This window comes from Sprattus sprattus (genome assembly GCF_963457725.1).
Source record: "Sprattus sprattus genome assembly, chromosome: 4".
Classification (NCBI taxonomy): domain Eukaryota; kingdom Metazoa; phylum Chordata; class Actinopteri; order Clupeiformes; family Clupeidae; genus Sprattus; species Sprattus sprattus.
Window position 1 is genome coordinate 22,610,416 of NC_137923.1, and position 18,373 is coordinate 22,628,788.

General features: G+C 42.5%; 1 protein-coding gene across 1 annotated transcript; it reads left to right on the forward strand.

Annotated features, from left to right (window-relative positions):
• Positions 1 to 200: 200 nt before the first annotated feature.
• Positions 201 to 9,465, forward strand: cep44 (centrosomal protein 44; the record flags this gene model as incomplete). Its single annotated transcript, XM_080837570.1, has 11 exons — positions 201 to 342; positions 904 to 1,003; positions 3,095 to 3,242; positions 5,510 to 5,656; positions 5,921 to 6,031; positions 6,378 to 6,560; positions 6,950 to 7,159; positions 8,657 to 8,732; positions 8,838 to 8,950; positions 9,219 to 9,256; positions 9,417 to 9,465. The coding sequence occupies 11 exons, from the start codon at positions 201 to 203 to the stop codon at positions 9,463 to 9,465; spliced, it is 1,317 nt and encodes a 438-aa protein (XP_080693696.1).
• Between the last annotated feature and the right edge of the window lie 8,908 nt (positions 9,466 to 18,373).

Consider the following 18,373-nt stretch of genomic DNA (forward strand, 5'->3'; position numbering starts at 1 on the left):
TCTATTGCACGCACGCACTGTTGTCCACTTTGACGTTTTTTGTTGATGGTGGAAGTGACGCACACAAAAGTGGGTAAAGCCAGCGCAGTGTGAGTAGCACACGTTAATTTCTCTGTGGGCTTCTGAAATCTAACTTGATATTACTATGGGCTATGCATTTTATACTATGGAATACAAAACAATACTAATGCGTTGCATGTATGAATAATTTAAAACGAAGACAGTGCATCTGTGAAGGGGGGGATTGTTTGCACTACAATTCTGAATGTGCCGAACATGTTCAAAATGATGATTTTGTGACATTACATAGCAACCAATCGCAGCAAGAGACGTACACAACCGGCAAATACAAAACAACGGCACGCTGTGAGTGCTAACAATTTAACCGCTTTTAAACTAAGCTTAACTGTTGACGTTAGTTCACAGTGTATGGAAGAAGGAGCATTATGTTCTTATAGTGACAAAGCATTTACCGTAACGATACTGGAGGTAAGGTTGAGTGGCAAACTAGCTATCGATAGGATATCATGGTTAGCTTGATTTACGTGAGCTAGATAACTTCTAACCACGTAGCTAACGTTATTTATACAACTGACATGCTTAAACCAAACTAAACGCAGCAGCTATTTAACTCAAGGCATCCACGTTATCGAGGTATTACGTTAACCTACGTAATGTAAGCTTGTAAAAGTAAGTGAAGTTAGGAAAAGCACAAAAGTTGAATCGCTGACCTACCTGAACTGTCTCAACATCAGAAGCAGACGTTCCATATGTAGATAACGATAGTTCTGTATTCTAATGCAAACTTTGTAGTAGTATTTTAACGTTAGTTAGCGAATGTTATTGCTTAGTCATAATTGATGTTCATTTTCTAACAGAATACTTTTAAGAAACCGCAACCAGGATACACAATGATAGCAGCCGGTGATTTGAAGGGATCTCTGAGGAAACTTGAAGCTTGTCTTCGCTGTCTGAAGTACCCGCATGATGTCAACTATCAAGGGTATGTTCTATCAAAAAACAGCTGTACCCACATTCATGGTTAAATGTCGGCTCTGGGTTAACCACTTAACCTGTAACCACGGTGAAGTGAATCAGCCACAATGTATGAAAACGGCCTCAAGATGACAAGATGTGTGTTATGTGCAAAGTTTTTTGTTTGTTACCGCTAAGTTAGAAGAACCTAATGCTCTCAGCATGGTAGTAAAGACTCGAAGGCGATTTGGACCCAAGAGTTCTGCACGTTTCCCTTGTAACCTCTCGTGTCATGCACATTGTGTAAGGCATTGCAGCCTACATTTACCCTCAGTTTCAGGAAGTACCTATGGTTCTTGTGATGTAAAGACATTAAATGTCAGATTGAAACTTTACGAACCTCTCTGTTCCTGTTGCCAAACATGGTGGTACTTGTAAACTCACTCAGGCTGAGCAATTGGTATGTTGTAGAGAATTGAAGAAGTTGATGATAAAACATTTTGTTACACCTTTCCACCTAGTTTTATGAAAATCATGCTAGCTAACAAACAAACCAACCAACCATCTAATCAAAATATGTGTCTTTTTATTTACAAGGGGGCGTCTCCGGTATCGACCCCAAACATGTGCACCCAGATAAACAAACATAAATCAAAAACACACAGTACTCACAAAACTAGGCAAAATGAATTAGGCACATACTAGACGAAATGTACTAGGCACAATAATGACTGTATCCACACATCTAAATACAGTTTCACTTAACCTCACAGCAGGTAAGTGTTCTTTTTCTCATGCCTCTCCAAATCTCTCTCCTCATGGCATGAGGCCCTCCTTAAATACCAAGTCTCTTGCAGGGCGACATGAGTGAAACCTATTTGGTACCACGTGAGAAAGGGGGGGGGGGGGGGGGGGGGGTTCACCTTTTCACATGGCTATAATGCAATGGTTGCCTGCAAAATATTTTTTTCCCCCACTGTCATCCAACTAGTGTGCCTTCGATTAAAGTATGTAATGTGTCCCTTTTCAAAAGCAGGCTACATCAGTTTAGCAGCAATATTCTGTTCTGGTGCAAATGGCTCGTATGTCAGAGTAGTTTTTTCCATCGATAATGACGAGAATACAGCCAAATTGGCATCTATCCTTGTCTGTATTAAAGTCAACATACACATTATGCTGTTCGTCAATACTGAATCCATTGACTTCTAGTGACTAGAGACATATCGCAACATGTCACATAGGAAATATGAATAAAAAAGCTTTACCTATCAAGACATAATTGCCAGACATGACTGAACCCTGAAGCAAATATAGATTGACAAAATTTGGCAAGAATTATAGTGGGATGGTGCCGTTTCTGCTGCATATTTGCTGCCCTTGCATGCCCTGTCCTGTCAGGAGTTGCATGTGTGCTCCATATCATCAGAAAAACCACAATTAATAACAAATGAAGAACATTGCTGGGGATTTGGAAGCCAGAGACAAAAGCAAGGGCTCTAAATCCTCATTGAGCACATGCAAATCTCTTGCAGTCCCACAGTGCAGTGCACAGTCCTTTCATAATTCACGCTCATATGCAGTCAAACCAATATGTAATGCACAGCGTGCAGTTGACTCAAAAACATGCCTTTGCTGACGGAGCCAAACATCTTGAATTGCGTAAACACTCGCCATGGGCCCCAGCAGCACTCCTTTGTCCCACATGTGTGCTTGAATTAGGGCGAGCAGAGGGCTGGCCTGAGACCCCTGCAGCACAGCATTTTATAAACAGGCTTTTATGTTAACCAGCGCTGGTCCCCTGATAGAGCTCAAGCTGTAGACATCAGATGCTGTGCACGCTGTGATCTGTGGAGCAAAGAAAAGCATCAAACGCCGCACTCTGCCATAGAGGGTCTGAAATGCATTTGGCATAAATCTGCTGAGGATGATCCAGCGAGATGACTTCATTTGTCTGTCTCACGGCATGCATGACATGTCAATCAGGCTGTGCTGCTTTCTGTCTCCTTCCCTTCTGTTCTTCTTCTGAGTCTTTTGCATTCTGTTTATTAAAAAAAAAAATCTAACCATAATGCTGTCTATAAGGAAAGGAGATGTACTGAAAGTTCTGTGTTGTTTATAGGTTGGCCCGGGGTGACCCTGCCTGCTTCCTACCCATTGTGAGCTATGCACTTGTCTCCTACTCGCCATATCTGGCTGAGCATATCCTGGGATTTTCAGTTGAGCTCACTGGAGCCAGTGACCTGCGGTTTGTGGAGAGTGTCTATAAGGTAAGTCAGCTGTGTGTGTGCAAAAAAACAACTACATGTAGAATATATATTTTTTTCTTTCTTTGTTTGCAAACATGCTTTATTCATTTGGAGAATATTAGCCTTGTCTCGCTGGTATGAAGAATGACAAGAGTTTCCTTCCGCACATCTTTAATAGAACTCCGGTGTGACATGATAAATCTGTCTGCTATTTATTGCCTGGCTCCATCAATTTTTTTTGCCTGTATTTCTTTATGCAGATCTTTCATTAAGCATCTCTTTGTACTCCTTCACTCCTTTTATTTCCTCTCTCCCTGCTTCTCCTCTTCCTCCTCCATTCTTTTTTTTTTCTTTTCTCCATTCTATGTTGGCAAGCATGTGCTTCATCATGTCTGATTTTCTTTGTGGGCTCCCCAGGGCCTGGGCTTTCCTAGGCTGTTTGCCATAGATGCCTCTTGTGGTCCCATGTGTTCCCTCAAATAAGAAGCAGGGACTTCCCATTCCCCCCACAAAAGTAAAATGGCAGGGACTCCCTTCAAACCCACCTCTAACCATTCTAATGCTTCAATATGGCAAACTGCTTCCAGTTGTGTTCGCCGTGGGGAAGGGGAGGGTGTGTATAGGGCCTTCGTTTGTCTCGACAGGGTCTGGTGAGGCCAGCTCTCGCTCGTGTGTGTGATCTCTTTCGTTCACCCACTTATCTTCAGAACGTAACCATTTAAGACCTAGCGGGAATTTGCACTTGAATAGCTGTCAGTTAAACTTAATATCAGGGTGTACAGTTATTATTCAGTCTTCAAGTATGGGCTCAAACACGCCGCAACCATCCTGTTTTGGGGCGTTTCTGATGAGGCATGGTTCCTGGGGTGTGTAATTGGGAATGTTTCCTTTTGGCAGTGACATCAGAGGTTTTATTTTTTTTTCCTTTATTACTGTTATTCATGTGAACTTCTTATATGTAGCGTGTTTTAGCAAGGTTCTGTCCACAGGAACAGCAGGAGCTGATGTGCGGCACATGTGTTTGCTCCTCTCCTCCTCAACTCCATCCTCTGTTCCCTCTCACCCGCGCACCCCATATACATTTTCTGTGCTCTCTTGCTCTTGCCTCTCCGTCCTCCTCCCTCACACACAAGCGCACACGTGTGCCCACTCTCTCAGCTCGCACTCACCCCGAGTCCTTGAGTAATTACCATTTTAGACTCCCATTTCCTTTGGCGGTGTAGAAGAAAAGAAAAGATGCGAAGTGAAAGTATTGAAAAAGCAAAGCATTTGTATGGGCCCAAGTCCTCATCTCAGATCAGATCATCCTTCAGGCCTCATCCACGGGTTTAGCTGAAAGGTTCAAATTCATTCTCAAATTTAAACAAGCTTTACCACAATAACCACAGAGCAAACAGCCACCTCAGCAGCCCTGTAGAACACATGACCACGTGGAATGGAACCAACATTTGGTCGAGTACTGTTCAGCATAATGTTAGTGAAGAACAAATGGGGTTTTTACCATGTGGCTCACTTTCTGTATATCTCTGAAGGAGTTGCAGGACATAACCCAAGAGATATGTTGACAGTTATTTTTGCAGCCTAATTCAGTAATAAGACCTATTCATTATTTTATTTCAGTCGGTTTGTGTTTCATCAGTCTTGTTGAAAACTTTCATTATCAATTTCAGTATTTCAGTGCTCAAAGTATCTGAGCAGAGCCCATCGTCCATATGCTCTCCATATCCACTTTCTCTCTCTCTGTCCCTCCTTGCAATGAGGGGGGGGGGGGGGGGGGGGGGGCGACCTGATTGGCCTGCTCCCAGCAAGTGAGGCATCCGGCTGGGTGAAATACAGTCGGCGCACTGGGGTGTTCTTCACTCTGCGCTCGTCGCTGGGAAGCGGAGCTGTGGAGAGGCGTGCATTTGCTATAAATTAGAGTCAGTGTAACAGGAAAGCAGCAGTTAGCAGCGCTATCATACCTTTCCATCTCGCGCGGCCAACAGCTGGAATCAGGCCACAGCTCTGAGTAATTTGTGGATTGTTTCTATTAAATTCTTTCCTGCGATTACTCTGCTTCTCACATTTGCTCGCCTGTGCTTCAAGGCTACATGCCAAGGTCTTGAATATAGAGCTTGAATATAGTACGGTTTGTCACATTTACTGTGAATGGGTCTGAGCATGTGCACACTTCCTTATGTGAAACTCAATCTTTGTCAGCAGTGTGTGGTTAGTGAGTGCTTTGCTTACATCATTTCAGATAGTCGGAGAGTGTCTGCCAGCTAACTTGAGTTGTCTTTTAACTGCAGGTTCTGCGGGACCTTTTCAGCTACAAGCCTCAGTTGACCAAGCAGCAGTTTCTCCAGTTTGGATTTGCTGTGAGGAAAGTCAGCCTGCTGTGTGACATCATCAACTTTGCCATCCAGAAGCACAAAGAGCTTTCCAAGGCCAGCAAGGTACGACCGATGGCCCATGCTTCAAAACAACAAGTAACAACAGAGTTCTTTAAGGAGCCAGGCTGCTGTGAATAAATGGATCAGTGTCATCTGGTTAATCAGACCCAGTGATAGATTAATCTAAAACAGTGGTGCATATGGTTTGGTTGATCCCACTTGGCTTGGATATGAGCGGTGCCTAAATGTGATCTAAAACGAAAGTGTGTTTGTCCCAAGCCCCGAGCCAGGGATAAAATATCAGCTCTTCTCCCATGTTTGTGGCAGCCTGCCAACCTTCCTTCTAGGAGGCCTCGTTTCCGGCCCTTCCCTCCTGAGTGTGGAAACAGGGATCTCTCTCCCTTCCAGATCCACGAGCACCAACCCGCAGCCCCAGTGGTAAGTCATCACTTCAGGAGCAGCACTCTACTGCCCTAATGAATCTCATTCGCCAGGCAGAGGCGGACCCTGCACGTACGCTTTCATACGTATGCAGCTTGATTTACGCCACTGAGAGCCTTAGGGGGGCGGAAGGTGTTAATAACTGCAAGGGCCACACTTGGGTCACAGGAAGTGCTTTGCTGAAGTTGAATGCTTTATGACAGTGGGGAACGTGTCCATCTTAATGTGAATAGGCTTAACCACGGGCAGGCAGCACTCATTGGGAAGAGTGTGTGTGTGGGGGGGGGGGGGTGGTGGTGTATCAACAGATGGATTCATCTGGCTCTCCCATCCCACCCTAAAGGTGCCCCAGTGCAGGCCACTGGTGGAGAGGCATACTGGCAGTGTCACCCCTGTCCTCTTCAGCCTGTCCTCAGACGATCACGAGGAAATGTTGGAGAGCGAGGAGGAGGTGCAGGAGGATGAGGAGGAACAGCAGAACACTGAAGAAGAAGAGAGAACTGTGATGGAGCCTGCTCCAGTTATAGTGAGAACTATCCCCTCTTTATAGTGCAAAGGAGTTTACCATTGTGAACGATCAACTTGATAAAAAAAAATGTGTGAGCTGTGTACATGTGCATGCAGAAGATAGATACTCACACTTTACATTTAGCCATTTAAGACACGCTTTTATCCAAAGCGACTTACAAGGAAATGGCATTTATACATCAGGAGCAGTTTTAGGGGTTCTGTGTCTTACTGAAGGACACTTACACAACTGGTAAGGAGGAGTGGGGAATCGAACTAGCGACCTTCCGATTACTAAACAACTCCTCTACCCCCTATACCACTGCTTTACACGATACATACAGTACATGCTTGGACTCTCACGATCAGGCATCCTGTCATGCGTTTCTGTGTGGTTGTCCCCTACAGCCCGCTGCAGTGGAGGCCAGGCTGGAGGCCATGGAGGCCCAGCTGCAGTGCTGTGAGAGGTGCCTGGGCCAACTGGTGGAGCTTGAGAGCCGGCTGCAGACCCTGGAGAGGTCCATGGCTGGGAAGGTGGTGTTGGAGCAGAGCCACTGGGAGAACCTGGAGAGCCGTGTGCTGCTGCTGGAGACCAGACTAGCTCTCAGTGAAACACAGGTGCTGCTGCAGCAGGAGGCTCAACTCATGTCCCACACATGTATTGTTGTTATTATTATTATTATGTTTGTGGGAAGGTTAAAAAAATATTACATCAGATGGACTAAATCTCTAATATGGTAAAATTGTACTTATTATACCAGTTGTAAAAGTATGTTGTCGCAAATCTTTACCATCTAATCAAATTTTCCTTAAAATTAATGTAATGAGTGTTGTGTCCAGATTATAGTTACTGGGCCAAGTAGTTAAGTTCAGAGGTCACCTATTCAGCAAGACTGGACAGACTACCACCAGAATAAGGGAGGTCAGCCTGACCAGCGCCGGATAGGTTGGCAGTATTCTAGTACTGTATTCTAAGATTCTTGTAAGATTATCGATTCTTCTAAAAACTGTCATACATCTACAATGTGTTAGGAAGCCGGAGCCGCCTTTTGTATCAACACTTCCTCCAACTTTAGTCTTTCAATAGACCACAAAAAATGGAGAGCCATCTCTGATCTCATCCAGTTATTTGGACAGCAGGGAGAAGAAGAGAGAGGTGTTTCAATGTGAACATTTCCCAGAAAATAAATCTTTTTGTAGTCTAGCCCCTTTCAAATAGGCTAAAATAGCTCACTACATTTTGGGGAACTTTTATCTTTTCTAATAAGATAGATTGTAAAAATGCAAAGATAGTTGGACGACAATTTTTTATTAGGTTAATCCTTAAGAGTCTTTTCTTCAGAGGTGTTTCAATGTGAACATTTCCCAGACACATTAGAGCTAACATTCTAGCTACAGTCCTAGCTTCAATTCAAGCTACTGCATTTTCCATAAACACAAATGCATTAACATCACAATTCATTGAGACAATAGTCCACCCAAACCCTCAAATCCAGTGAGGAGGATCTCACACCCACACAATAAGCTTTCTTTATTTTGTAGCTTGACCACTAACTATATGCTGGACATACCTAGCCTAATTAACACAAAAATCCATAAATTCTAAAATGAAATAAACTAAAGGAAGGGATTATATGGTAATTTCATTAGATGGTGATGATTTTTGACATTCCCTTACATCTGATAACAGGTAACAGGTCAATCTTCACTACGATAGCGATTTATTACAGTTTTTTTTTTACCTCTCCACAAATGTAATAACTTCCTGCTGACATAATACTAATAATGTCTATGGGAAATTAGTTGTTAAGTTTGTCATAGGGGAGTTGAGTTGTTCAGTTATACGCTGAGTAAGTGCTACATCCATTTTATTAGAATGAAAGAACAAAATAAGTGCCACTGTGATTCTCAACATTCCTCATTATTCAGGTCAGAGGGGCCAGTTAAAATCCCGAGCACTGCAGAGCTGTCTGAAAGAAGATAACTTGCTTCCTTACTCCAGTCCAAAAACTAATGCCTTATCTTTTCCTGTGTGTGTGTATGTGTGTGTGTGTGTGTGTGTGTGTGTGTGTGTATGTGTGTGTGTGTGTGTGTGTGTGTGTGTCTCAGTCTGTGTCTCAGAAATGCCCAGTGATAATAGATATAGTGAAAATTCCAAGCCTGGATGAGCTTTCAGAAACCAAAGTTGCTTGTAAGTCACTTCAATGAATTCCTACCGCCAACAGTTGTGTTGAAAGCATAATGCACTGAGTTCCACTGAGTTCCCTCTGTCCTCCTGTGTTCTGTCATGCGCTAGCAGCGGAAGAGGAGGAGCACAGAGGAGGAGCTGAGGTGGCGTCTCCCAGCCCTCCTCAGTCACGCGTTACAGACACACACCTTCTGACCGGCTCTCCCCCTCCACACGCACAGGTGGGCACCACCTCCCTCCTCCCTCCTCTCTTAAGTCACTGAACACATTTCAGGGTTCAAACAGCAGGGGGCAGAAGAGGGCATTAACCTTTATGTATTTGACATGTCTCCCAAGCCCAATATGCACAGTCCTTTATGACTTTCACATGAACTGTTTCTGAACAGAAGCCCTGTCACAGATATGTTGAATATGTTTGATGGATTTTCAGGAAAATTAAGAACGGCAGTCATTCTCATTTACTTTCTCTCTCTCTCTCTCTCTCTCTAGGAGAATATAAAAGAACGACTGGAAAGGATAGCTAATATGTAAGTACAGGACAGTTTAAATCGTTGCGAAATTTCATCATTTTAGAGCCAGTGTCATCTGCACCTCAAGAGAAGAAAAAGTGTTGATATTTCTCTTCTAAGGTTCTTTCTTTTTCTTTTCTTTCTTTTTTATATTTCTTCTTTACTCTTTTTCTTTTAGGATGAAAGACACATCCAGCCTTTTGCGAAGGGTAGAACCATCAATCTAGTTGGACCTGATATTTTCTTGTAGTCCTTCATCCATGATCATGACCTTTCACTTTTCCTCTATAATGTGCCTGCTTTTTGTCTTATAAGCATCTTTTAAAATATTTTCTGTATGCTTTGTTTTTGTGTTTAGCAAATATTTGAAATAACATGTTTTCTCTGTAACCTATTTTTGCCAAAAACGAAATCCACGTAATGTCCTCTAGAGGTCACTGTGACCCAACTGTATTTCAGCATAGACCTACGCTCTGACAGTGCTCCCTGCTACCATCCCCGAGTAGTAGAGTCATTTCCAGCTGAGGCCATACATGTGGCTATAGAATGATGGCTAAATTAATTCCTTGAATAAAAGTGACCTATTTATCTAACCTAAAATGACCTGAATTGTTATGACCTCATAACCTTAAGTACTTGTGACCCGCTTGGTTGTGTTATATTTAAACATGTGGTTGTGTGTTTGTACATGTACAGTCGCATTGTGAGATGTGAACAAACCACAAGATATTGCATCCTCACCCAGATGACAAATATGCGGTAAGGGGTTGAAAGATAATCATACATGTAGTCTGGACAAGCCTGGAGTGCAGAATACAGCTGCTGATCACATACAGGGATTACAGCCAGTGTTGTGCTAGAGTGAACGCACTGTGATATGTGTGAAAGGTGAGGAGGGGAGAAAGGGGTGGGGGTGTTTTGTTGTGCTTGGCTTCAAGTGCTGAGGGTTGAGATGAGTACAGGGATAGCTTGAATTACAGCAGAAGGTGTATGCGTGTGTGTGTGTGTGTGTGTGTGTGTGTGTGTGTGTGTGTGCCTCTCTATGTAGCTGGAGCCCAAGAGAACAGGGAGGACACAGCATTTGTTTGTTGCCACCCACAGCCTCGCCACCTACACACAACCCTCTCACTCAAACACACACACACAGCATCCTTACTCAGAAGGACTTGAACAGTTGCCCAAAGAAATTATGTGGGGATAAGGAGTCCTTCTCCCACCCATGGGAGCAGTAGCAGCAGAGCTGGCCCTGTGTGAGTGTGTTGAAGCCAGATGTGGCTAAGCCTGGTAAAGACCTTAATCACCTAGAAAAGGATTTGGTGTGTTTCTCCAAGATGATTTGATGCTCTAGAGCCCCTCTGCTTTAGTTTTGTAGAGGTATGTGTGTGTCTGTGTGTGTGTCTTGGTAGAGGCCCTGAGGGTGATTGTTGGCCAAGCTATTGTTTCATAAAACACAGGCTTACTCAAACCTTCATTTTGATTGTTACCTGTAGTATCTCATAATAGGGAGGGAAACGTACAGTTTTCAGTATCTCAGAAGCACCCATCAACCTAGGCTATGGTTGTTTTAGGGCCCGATGTTGTTTTGCCCCGCTGGCTGGTTTAGCGTTCTGCGGGGGCAGGAGAACTACCCAGCCTCCGTCATCATTTCCTCTGCCTTCATATGCCAGGGTAATGATTCATGATGCTATTGCTCTGTGTTGCAGTAACCGCTTCAGGCCAGTGAAAGGGTGACTGAGAGACAGGTAGCCGTAATGATGATAAAAATAACCAGCCATGAGACTGTAGCAGCCCGGTAAACGTGTCGTTAGCGGTCCTTCATTAACAGTCAAACACATGGCTCTGTTATTCTGCACCCCCATTTACTTCAATTTTTCACAGTCCTGAGAAAAAAAAAGAAAAAACAGAGATGAATGAAAAGGCTCTCATGGTCTTGTTTTGAGTTCTCTTTCTCTGTACCAATTAATTGTGTAACTACCCATGGTCTTGGGTAGGTGTCCTTCAATGCTGAGTGTTCTTTTCTCGTCTCTGTTTTCCAAAAAACAAGCCTTTTTAACTTTGAATCTTCAGTATTTCTTTCACACATATACACATGCAGTCTTGCACTCACACACAGACACACACACACACCTAGCTCGTTTCCTTCAGCACTGGGCGTAATTTTCACCTTCATTAGCTGTATCTCAAGCATGCTGCTGACCTCTTTACCTTCCTGATTGGTTGGTTCTAGACTAGGGCCACATTTGGTTAATTGGAGCAATCAGTCATGATAATTAGTGTGTATGTGGGTGTTTGTGATTTTTGTGGGTTAAACTACAAATAACAAAGTTCCTATGCACTATGGACAATTTCCAGGTCTGGATAAGTATGAGAAAAAGAAAAAAAAGTGTGGAAAAATAGTTGTGTTTCCAGACTATTGCTATTCTGTTTTCTAAAAAATTAAATCCTGACGTTCTAGAAATAACTTAGATCATACACACGTGTGTGTTTTTCAAGGCATCAGCTAGCACATCCAAAATGTTTACCACAGTGTTTACCCCTGTGTGAGTGAAAGCTTGGCAAGAGGTATGGGGTGTATCTGAACACACACTCCTACTCAGAGCTGCCTGAACGTCATAGCCTGCGAAACCGCTCGGCCCCAAGTGCCTTATAACTGTACCAAATCTGCACATGTGAGGCCAAATTCGTTTTAAAGAAAATGTGGAAATATCTTTGAATTGCTTTTATACATAGCATCAGAAAAAACTAATATTAAGCTTGTAAGAACATTTATGAGTAATGTAGTTATCAGAAAAGTAAACAGACTATTTTCTTTGCATAAGGATACCACACGGCTGCGTTTATCATCGCTTCTATGGGACACAGTGAATAAATAAGGCTGCACAGACTGTGTGAAAATGTAATTTACTTTCTCAACTCATTAGCGTTTTATGGTTATCAATATCACAGTTAAAAAAGTGACCAAGGAGTTCCATGTTATAGCTGTGACAAAGCCTCAGGAGGAATGCCCCCTGAGGTACACACTAGTGAGAAACTTGGCTTGGCTACATCCATAGAAGATAAGCCTGGGCCTCCAGAACCTGGATAAATCAGAGAGAACAAGTGGGACACAATCCTCAACTAGTTCAGAGACTTCACTGTGATCTGCAAAAAGAGTGAGGTCGCCTCACAGGGGCCTACTGGGGCACACTCCAGACTGGACACCTTCCATGCACGGCTGGCCAAAAATTCATTCAAAGGTCTGTGGGAAATCGGCCAAAAGATTCTCCTGCTGTCCTATGGTCAGGCATCTGTGGAAAGGAAATGGGTCGGGTAGATAATGAGGGGATGACCAAAGAACCGCTACAGTCTGCTGGCTATGCAGGACAGAGATACTATGTGTACCTTGCGGAGAAGAAGAAGAGGGAGAACACAACAAACACAGGAACCAGGAAAATAGTACAGGATGAGTCAGACCAACTCTAGATGAGTAGAAAGCTTCATACCAACATAAATGCACTGACATATGCAGAGGACCTTGCAGTTGAAGCAGAAACCGTTGACAATATGTCTGTGCTTGCATAATCAAATGCCCTCAGGAAAGCTGCAAGAGATAAAGAACAAGAGCTAATGAAATATGAGAAACATTAAAAAGAAACTCAATTAGTTAAATACTATGGCAGTACAGATCAGGTTGTGTGTGTGTGTGCCACATTGCAAAGTTTTACTATTGTAGCTTGAATAAAGGCTGTGCATTGAACTTGTCTGGGTTTGGTGTTCATTGATTTGTATGAGCCACAGCAACGAGCTACAATCTTTTGGCAGTTATTTGGCAACATAATAGCATACAAAGTCAGAATGAAACATACATTTTTAGCAGTTTTTAAAAAGCATGTATTTACATAATAAACATCTAGCTATTTGTACTCAGATGTCAAATATGGTCTGAAAATGTACCAAGAATCCTGGAAATTCGAGTCTGGAGAAGCATAGAATTGAAATGGAAAATGTGTAGGAACCTGTGATGACAGTGACCAAACCCGTGACCCTTCATTGAAGTTATCAGCTTAAGTTATGGCAGTTACTTTTCTCTACTGTACTCTACTACACAGACCTATCCATCCATTTCTTCATGTCAGCATAGGCATCGATGAACATGGGAAAAATGAATGTTTCAATATGTTTGCACTACCCCTAGCTGAGTCATTAAGAAGCCATTGGGTGTTACTCTGGTACATTTACTTGTAACCCTCTTGTGTTGTTGCCAGTATTTCAATTACGTTATGTGCATTTTCTCTCATTATTATGTTCCGAAAAGAATTTCCTCCGGGTCTCTTGATTGCACATTTACTCATTCCCCCTCAAGTTTATTTTCATTGCCAATAGGAGCCAAGTTGTTATCTTTGGTCAGAGGCCAAGACCTCATTTCATGCCAATCAAAACAGTTTCCACAAGCCTATGGGACGTCCCACAATAACATCTTATCATTGGAAATGAGCACATATGCTAGCATGGGGAAGGGGGGGTGGGGTGGCCAGCGGTCGTGTGGTAAAACAAACACGGCCTTCTCACAGGGGCTCTAGTCTGGGGAACTCACTGCACTAGCTGCGCTGAGTGAGGTGGGGGGAGGGGGGGGGGGGGGGTGGGGGACTTGTAAATTATTTTATTTCCCCTTCCCCCCTGCCCCATCTATAGTTTCTGGGATTATAGGGCTTTTTGCCCCTTTTATAAGGCATTTTAAAGATAAAGAAGTTTAAACAGAGAGCCTAAATAGAAGAATATTTTCAACTGATCAGTGTAAAACCACTGTCTGGTAGACATGTTACTCTTAGTACTCTGTGTGCTGCTGAACACTATATTATTTTGAAGGTCTTTGTCAATATGTTGCTACTGAGAGACTGTAGTTGTGTCTTTGTCTAAGGGGTGAAAAAAAAGAAACAGTTGGAATGTTCAAGGACTGGCTAGTGGCAATATCCTTTGACCATCACCAAAATGACACACAAAAACACATGCGTGCATACACACAAATCTGAGTTCAGTGACCCAGCAAGTCCAAGAGGCAATGTTGGGTTCACATGGTCTGATTAAGGATGTTTGCAAAGAATAAGAGGCCAGCCAAGACCTATCAGGCCAAACACACGTTTACTAAGAAACACAGAGGCCCCACACAAACCCTGCTCTCCCTGTTTACATTGAAGATATCCCAAATGCTGCAGGCTAGAGCGGGCCAGAGAATGGAACATTGTGTTCGCTTTTCCCACCATAGTTTGCAAAGAATATATGAACTAAACACCTCGTGCTTATCTTACATTTTTGTGACTGCCATTACACCAACAATGACTGGTGTTTTTGCGGGCTTCCTGTGGTCGAGGACCAATCAGAAGGAGAACTCAACCAGGTCACTCAGATGTCTTGGTAAACATCTGGACATGTTTTAGCAGGCTGCTGAGAAAGGTGTTGAATTTTATTTTTTTTTAATGTTCAGATATTGATGCAGCTAGTAATTGTATAGTTTGAAATATGCATTTTCAAGGTTTTAGGGTTCCAAATGATTGGTAGTGAATATTTGCGAACAGCTTCGACAACACTTCAACTCTGGTATACAGTATGTCACAGGTAATGAGGATCTTCCTAATTTTACACAGTCTGAGACTTGGGTATGGATAAACTAAGACATAGTCAGCTGATGTCTCCATTTTTACACAAGCTCAGGTGTGTGTGTTTGTGAGTGTATACGTGTGGGCATACATAATATACACATGTGTTTCAAACCGGTGTGCTCCCTCTCACATGTTTTCCACATTAATTGAGTGAAGATCTCAGTGCTCTCCCAGCTCGTAATCAGTTCCACTCACAGCTCAGTTTATCAGTGGCCATCTGAACCAGTGGCTCTCTGCCCTGGCGCCTGTTCTCATCGACCTCACCCAGTGCCAAGTCCTGACGACAGTTTACAGGCAGTGCAAAAAGGGAAGGATTTCTTTTTAGGGATCTACAGAATGAGGCAGTTGCATTCTTTTAATTACACACCTATCTTTCGAACATGCTATCACATACTTTGCTTACATTGTACCGTTGTGTAATAGAGTCAACCCACCCATAGGGTGAACATGAGTGTTGGGAGAAACTCGTCTTAAGAGAATGACAAGACAGATCTCTGAAGCATAAGGCTATTCAGACCTATGCAGGTCTGTGTGAGGATCACTAGGTGGCTCTGTCTGCCTTTCCACTCATTCTGTTTCCTTTTGACCTTCTTCTTTGACTGTGTGCTACTGTTATAAACATCATAATAGCAGGACATTATTTAAAATCATATACAGCGGGTAAAATAAGTATTGAACATGTCACCATTATTCTCAGTAAATATATTTTCAAAGGTGCTATTGACATGAGATTTTCACCAGATGTTGGTAACAACCCAGGTTATCCAAACATACAAAGACACCTAAACAAATAAGTTTAGAAATTAAGTTATGTCTAATAATGTGAAATGACACAGGGAAAAAATATTGAACACGATTATTGATATTTATTTAATACTTTGTACAGAAGCATTTGTAGGTAATGACAACTTTAAGACGCGTCCTGTATGGAGAATCTAGTCATATACATTGCTCAGGTGTGAGTTTGGCCAACTCTGATAATTCTTTTCACTCCTCTGTCAGAAATCTTGCAAGGAGCACTTGGTCGTGGCCAGTTAATGGTGAAATGATGTTCTTTCCACTTCCGGATTATGGCCCCAACAGTGCTTAATCATTACTTAGGAAGTATAGAAATGTGTCCGTAAACAATGGCATCAGTATGTTTGCAACAATAATGTTGCGAAGGTGTTGCGAGAGCTCTTTACTTTTACCCATCTGGTGAAAATGTCATGTCAGTAGCACCTTTGGAAATATATTTCCTGAGAAAAATGGTGACGTGTTCCAATACGTATTTTACCCGCTGTATGGGAAGACAGGTGTCTCAATATTTTGATCAGTACTTTAGATTAATCCACAGTCCTAATTAAAATGTTAACAGCAACTCAATATAACAATATATGATGTTTAGCATAAAGTTGCATGAATTTATTTCATGATGTATGTTTATGTATAAAACTCTTCATTTGACAACGTATGATTTGACAAGAATTATGTTGCAAAGGTTAAATGTATACAACAGAAGTGAATACATGTCAAGTGTGAAGTAACATGAATTGATGGTTTGGGACTTTGTTGGTGTGTTGTGGACATTTATTATGTAGAGACTCTGAGCTGCAATCAATTGCTGCCTATCTAATTGCCAATTACATTGCAATTGGCCTGATGGGCTGGAGTGGAGCATCTGGAGGGGATAGATCCCTTCCCTCTTTATAGAGGGTAGTCCAAGCTGACGAGCAGGGTGGCGCTACCGACTGTGGGACCTATACTGACCAGTACATACTGTATTTAAATGTTTTCTAACTACAGTCTGTTGTGAAAACGTTCTTATTTTGCACCATGTGTTGTGCCTATCTGCATCATGGCTCCGCATGGAGAAGAATTATCAGAGGAATTGAAAGATTTGATTGTGCGGCTTTACATTGCATACTATCAACCTCTATGGACAGCCTCAACGAAAAAACCCTTCCTTGCTATTTGGCACAAACCTGCAAGATTGAACTTAACTTAAATGAAGCCCAATGAATATTGGAAGCACATTCTTTGGTCAGATGAAACCAAGGTAAAGTTGTTCTGCTCAGATGGGTCCAGCATGTTTGGTCTGAACCTGGCCAGGACTTTGGACATTTTAGAGAGTTAGGTATAGCAACACAATCACCCCAGGAAAGAGCAACTAAAAGAAATTCTATCAGGACTTTGTGTAACACGGGTATCCTCCATGCTGAAAAAGATTGAGTCTTTACACGAGAACAAATACCCTGTTCATCTTAGAAGTAATGCAATGCAGCAATTTTTAATAATTTGACATGGCACAGGAGTGTCACTTCTGTTGTATACTGTATACAAATGTATTCTCATCTTTTTCTAGCTTTGTGGTTAAGGTCTGTTAGCATTAACAAATGCGTAAAAACACTGATTTCTACGTCACTCCACGACATAGCTTTCTGTATTGGTGACTGACTGGATTCTTTACAATCCTGCTTGCTTGGTCTCTTTTTTCCATGTTGTATTAGTCACATTACTTTGAAATCCATCCACAGATAAGGAAACATAGATATCAGATATCATTGATATCATCAATTAGCTATATTTTTTATAGTGTTGGTATCATCTTAAAATGTATTTGGATGGTACAAGGGTCATGTGAAGGACATATAAACATCCCTGTTGTTCCCACCAACCGCCCATGCTATGCACTTCTCTGGTCCAGGACAGTACCCCCTACAACATCACATTGCCAGTATATCACCAGTTGGCATGCCAGCAAGCTTTTGTCAATGACAACTGTGCTGCTGCTGCTGGTGTGTGCAGAGTTTTTAGCATGTCTAGGAAGGAAGTAGGAAGTAAACTCAGTAGTTACCAAACTTCTTAACTGCTGCTTTAAATTACAAAACAAACACCTACACCAGGAAGCTGATACTGAGAGTGCTTCACATTTGACAGAGCACAGAGTCTTTGAACACCTGGGGATTAGGGCATTCTTAGCACATCTTTTCAAGACACACCTATCCTATGCCGTACCTTGTCTGCATACCATCTTACCTGCCACCCGAACTTCTCTGGTCAAGGAAAAGCATAAGCATATCATTTTCACCACACAATGGGATCCATCCCAGACCACCCCCCAAACCCACCCCCAGAGAGAGGTCCCACACAACAAGCCTCAGCCAATTGGGAGCTCCTGCCTTAAGGAACATATTAGTGAGTGCGTCAGCACCAACACAGTTTGGGTTTCACTCATAGAATTTCAGGGATGTGTCAAGCCTGTGGGCTGAAAAGCTGCCTATTAAGGATTCACTCTTCACAATCACACCTATAAGTCAGTTCTCACCTTACAGGAGTCGTCAGAGGCAGACTCACCTTGTTCCAAAGAAAGGCTAATTTGTAATTTGTACAACAACAGTTGCAACATGTACTTGTGACGTCAGATGAAAGCGTTATTGCTGTGTCTAAACACACACACACACACACACACACACACACACACACACACACACACACACACACACACACACACACACAC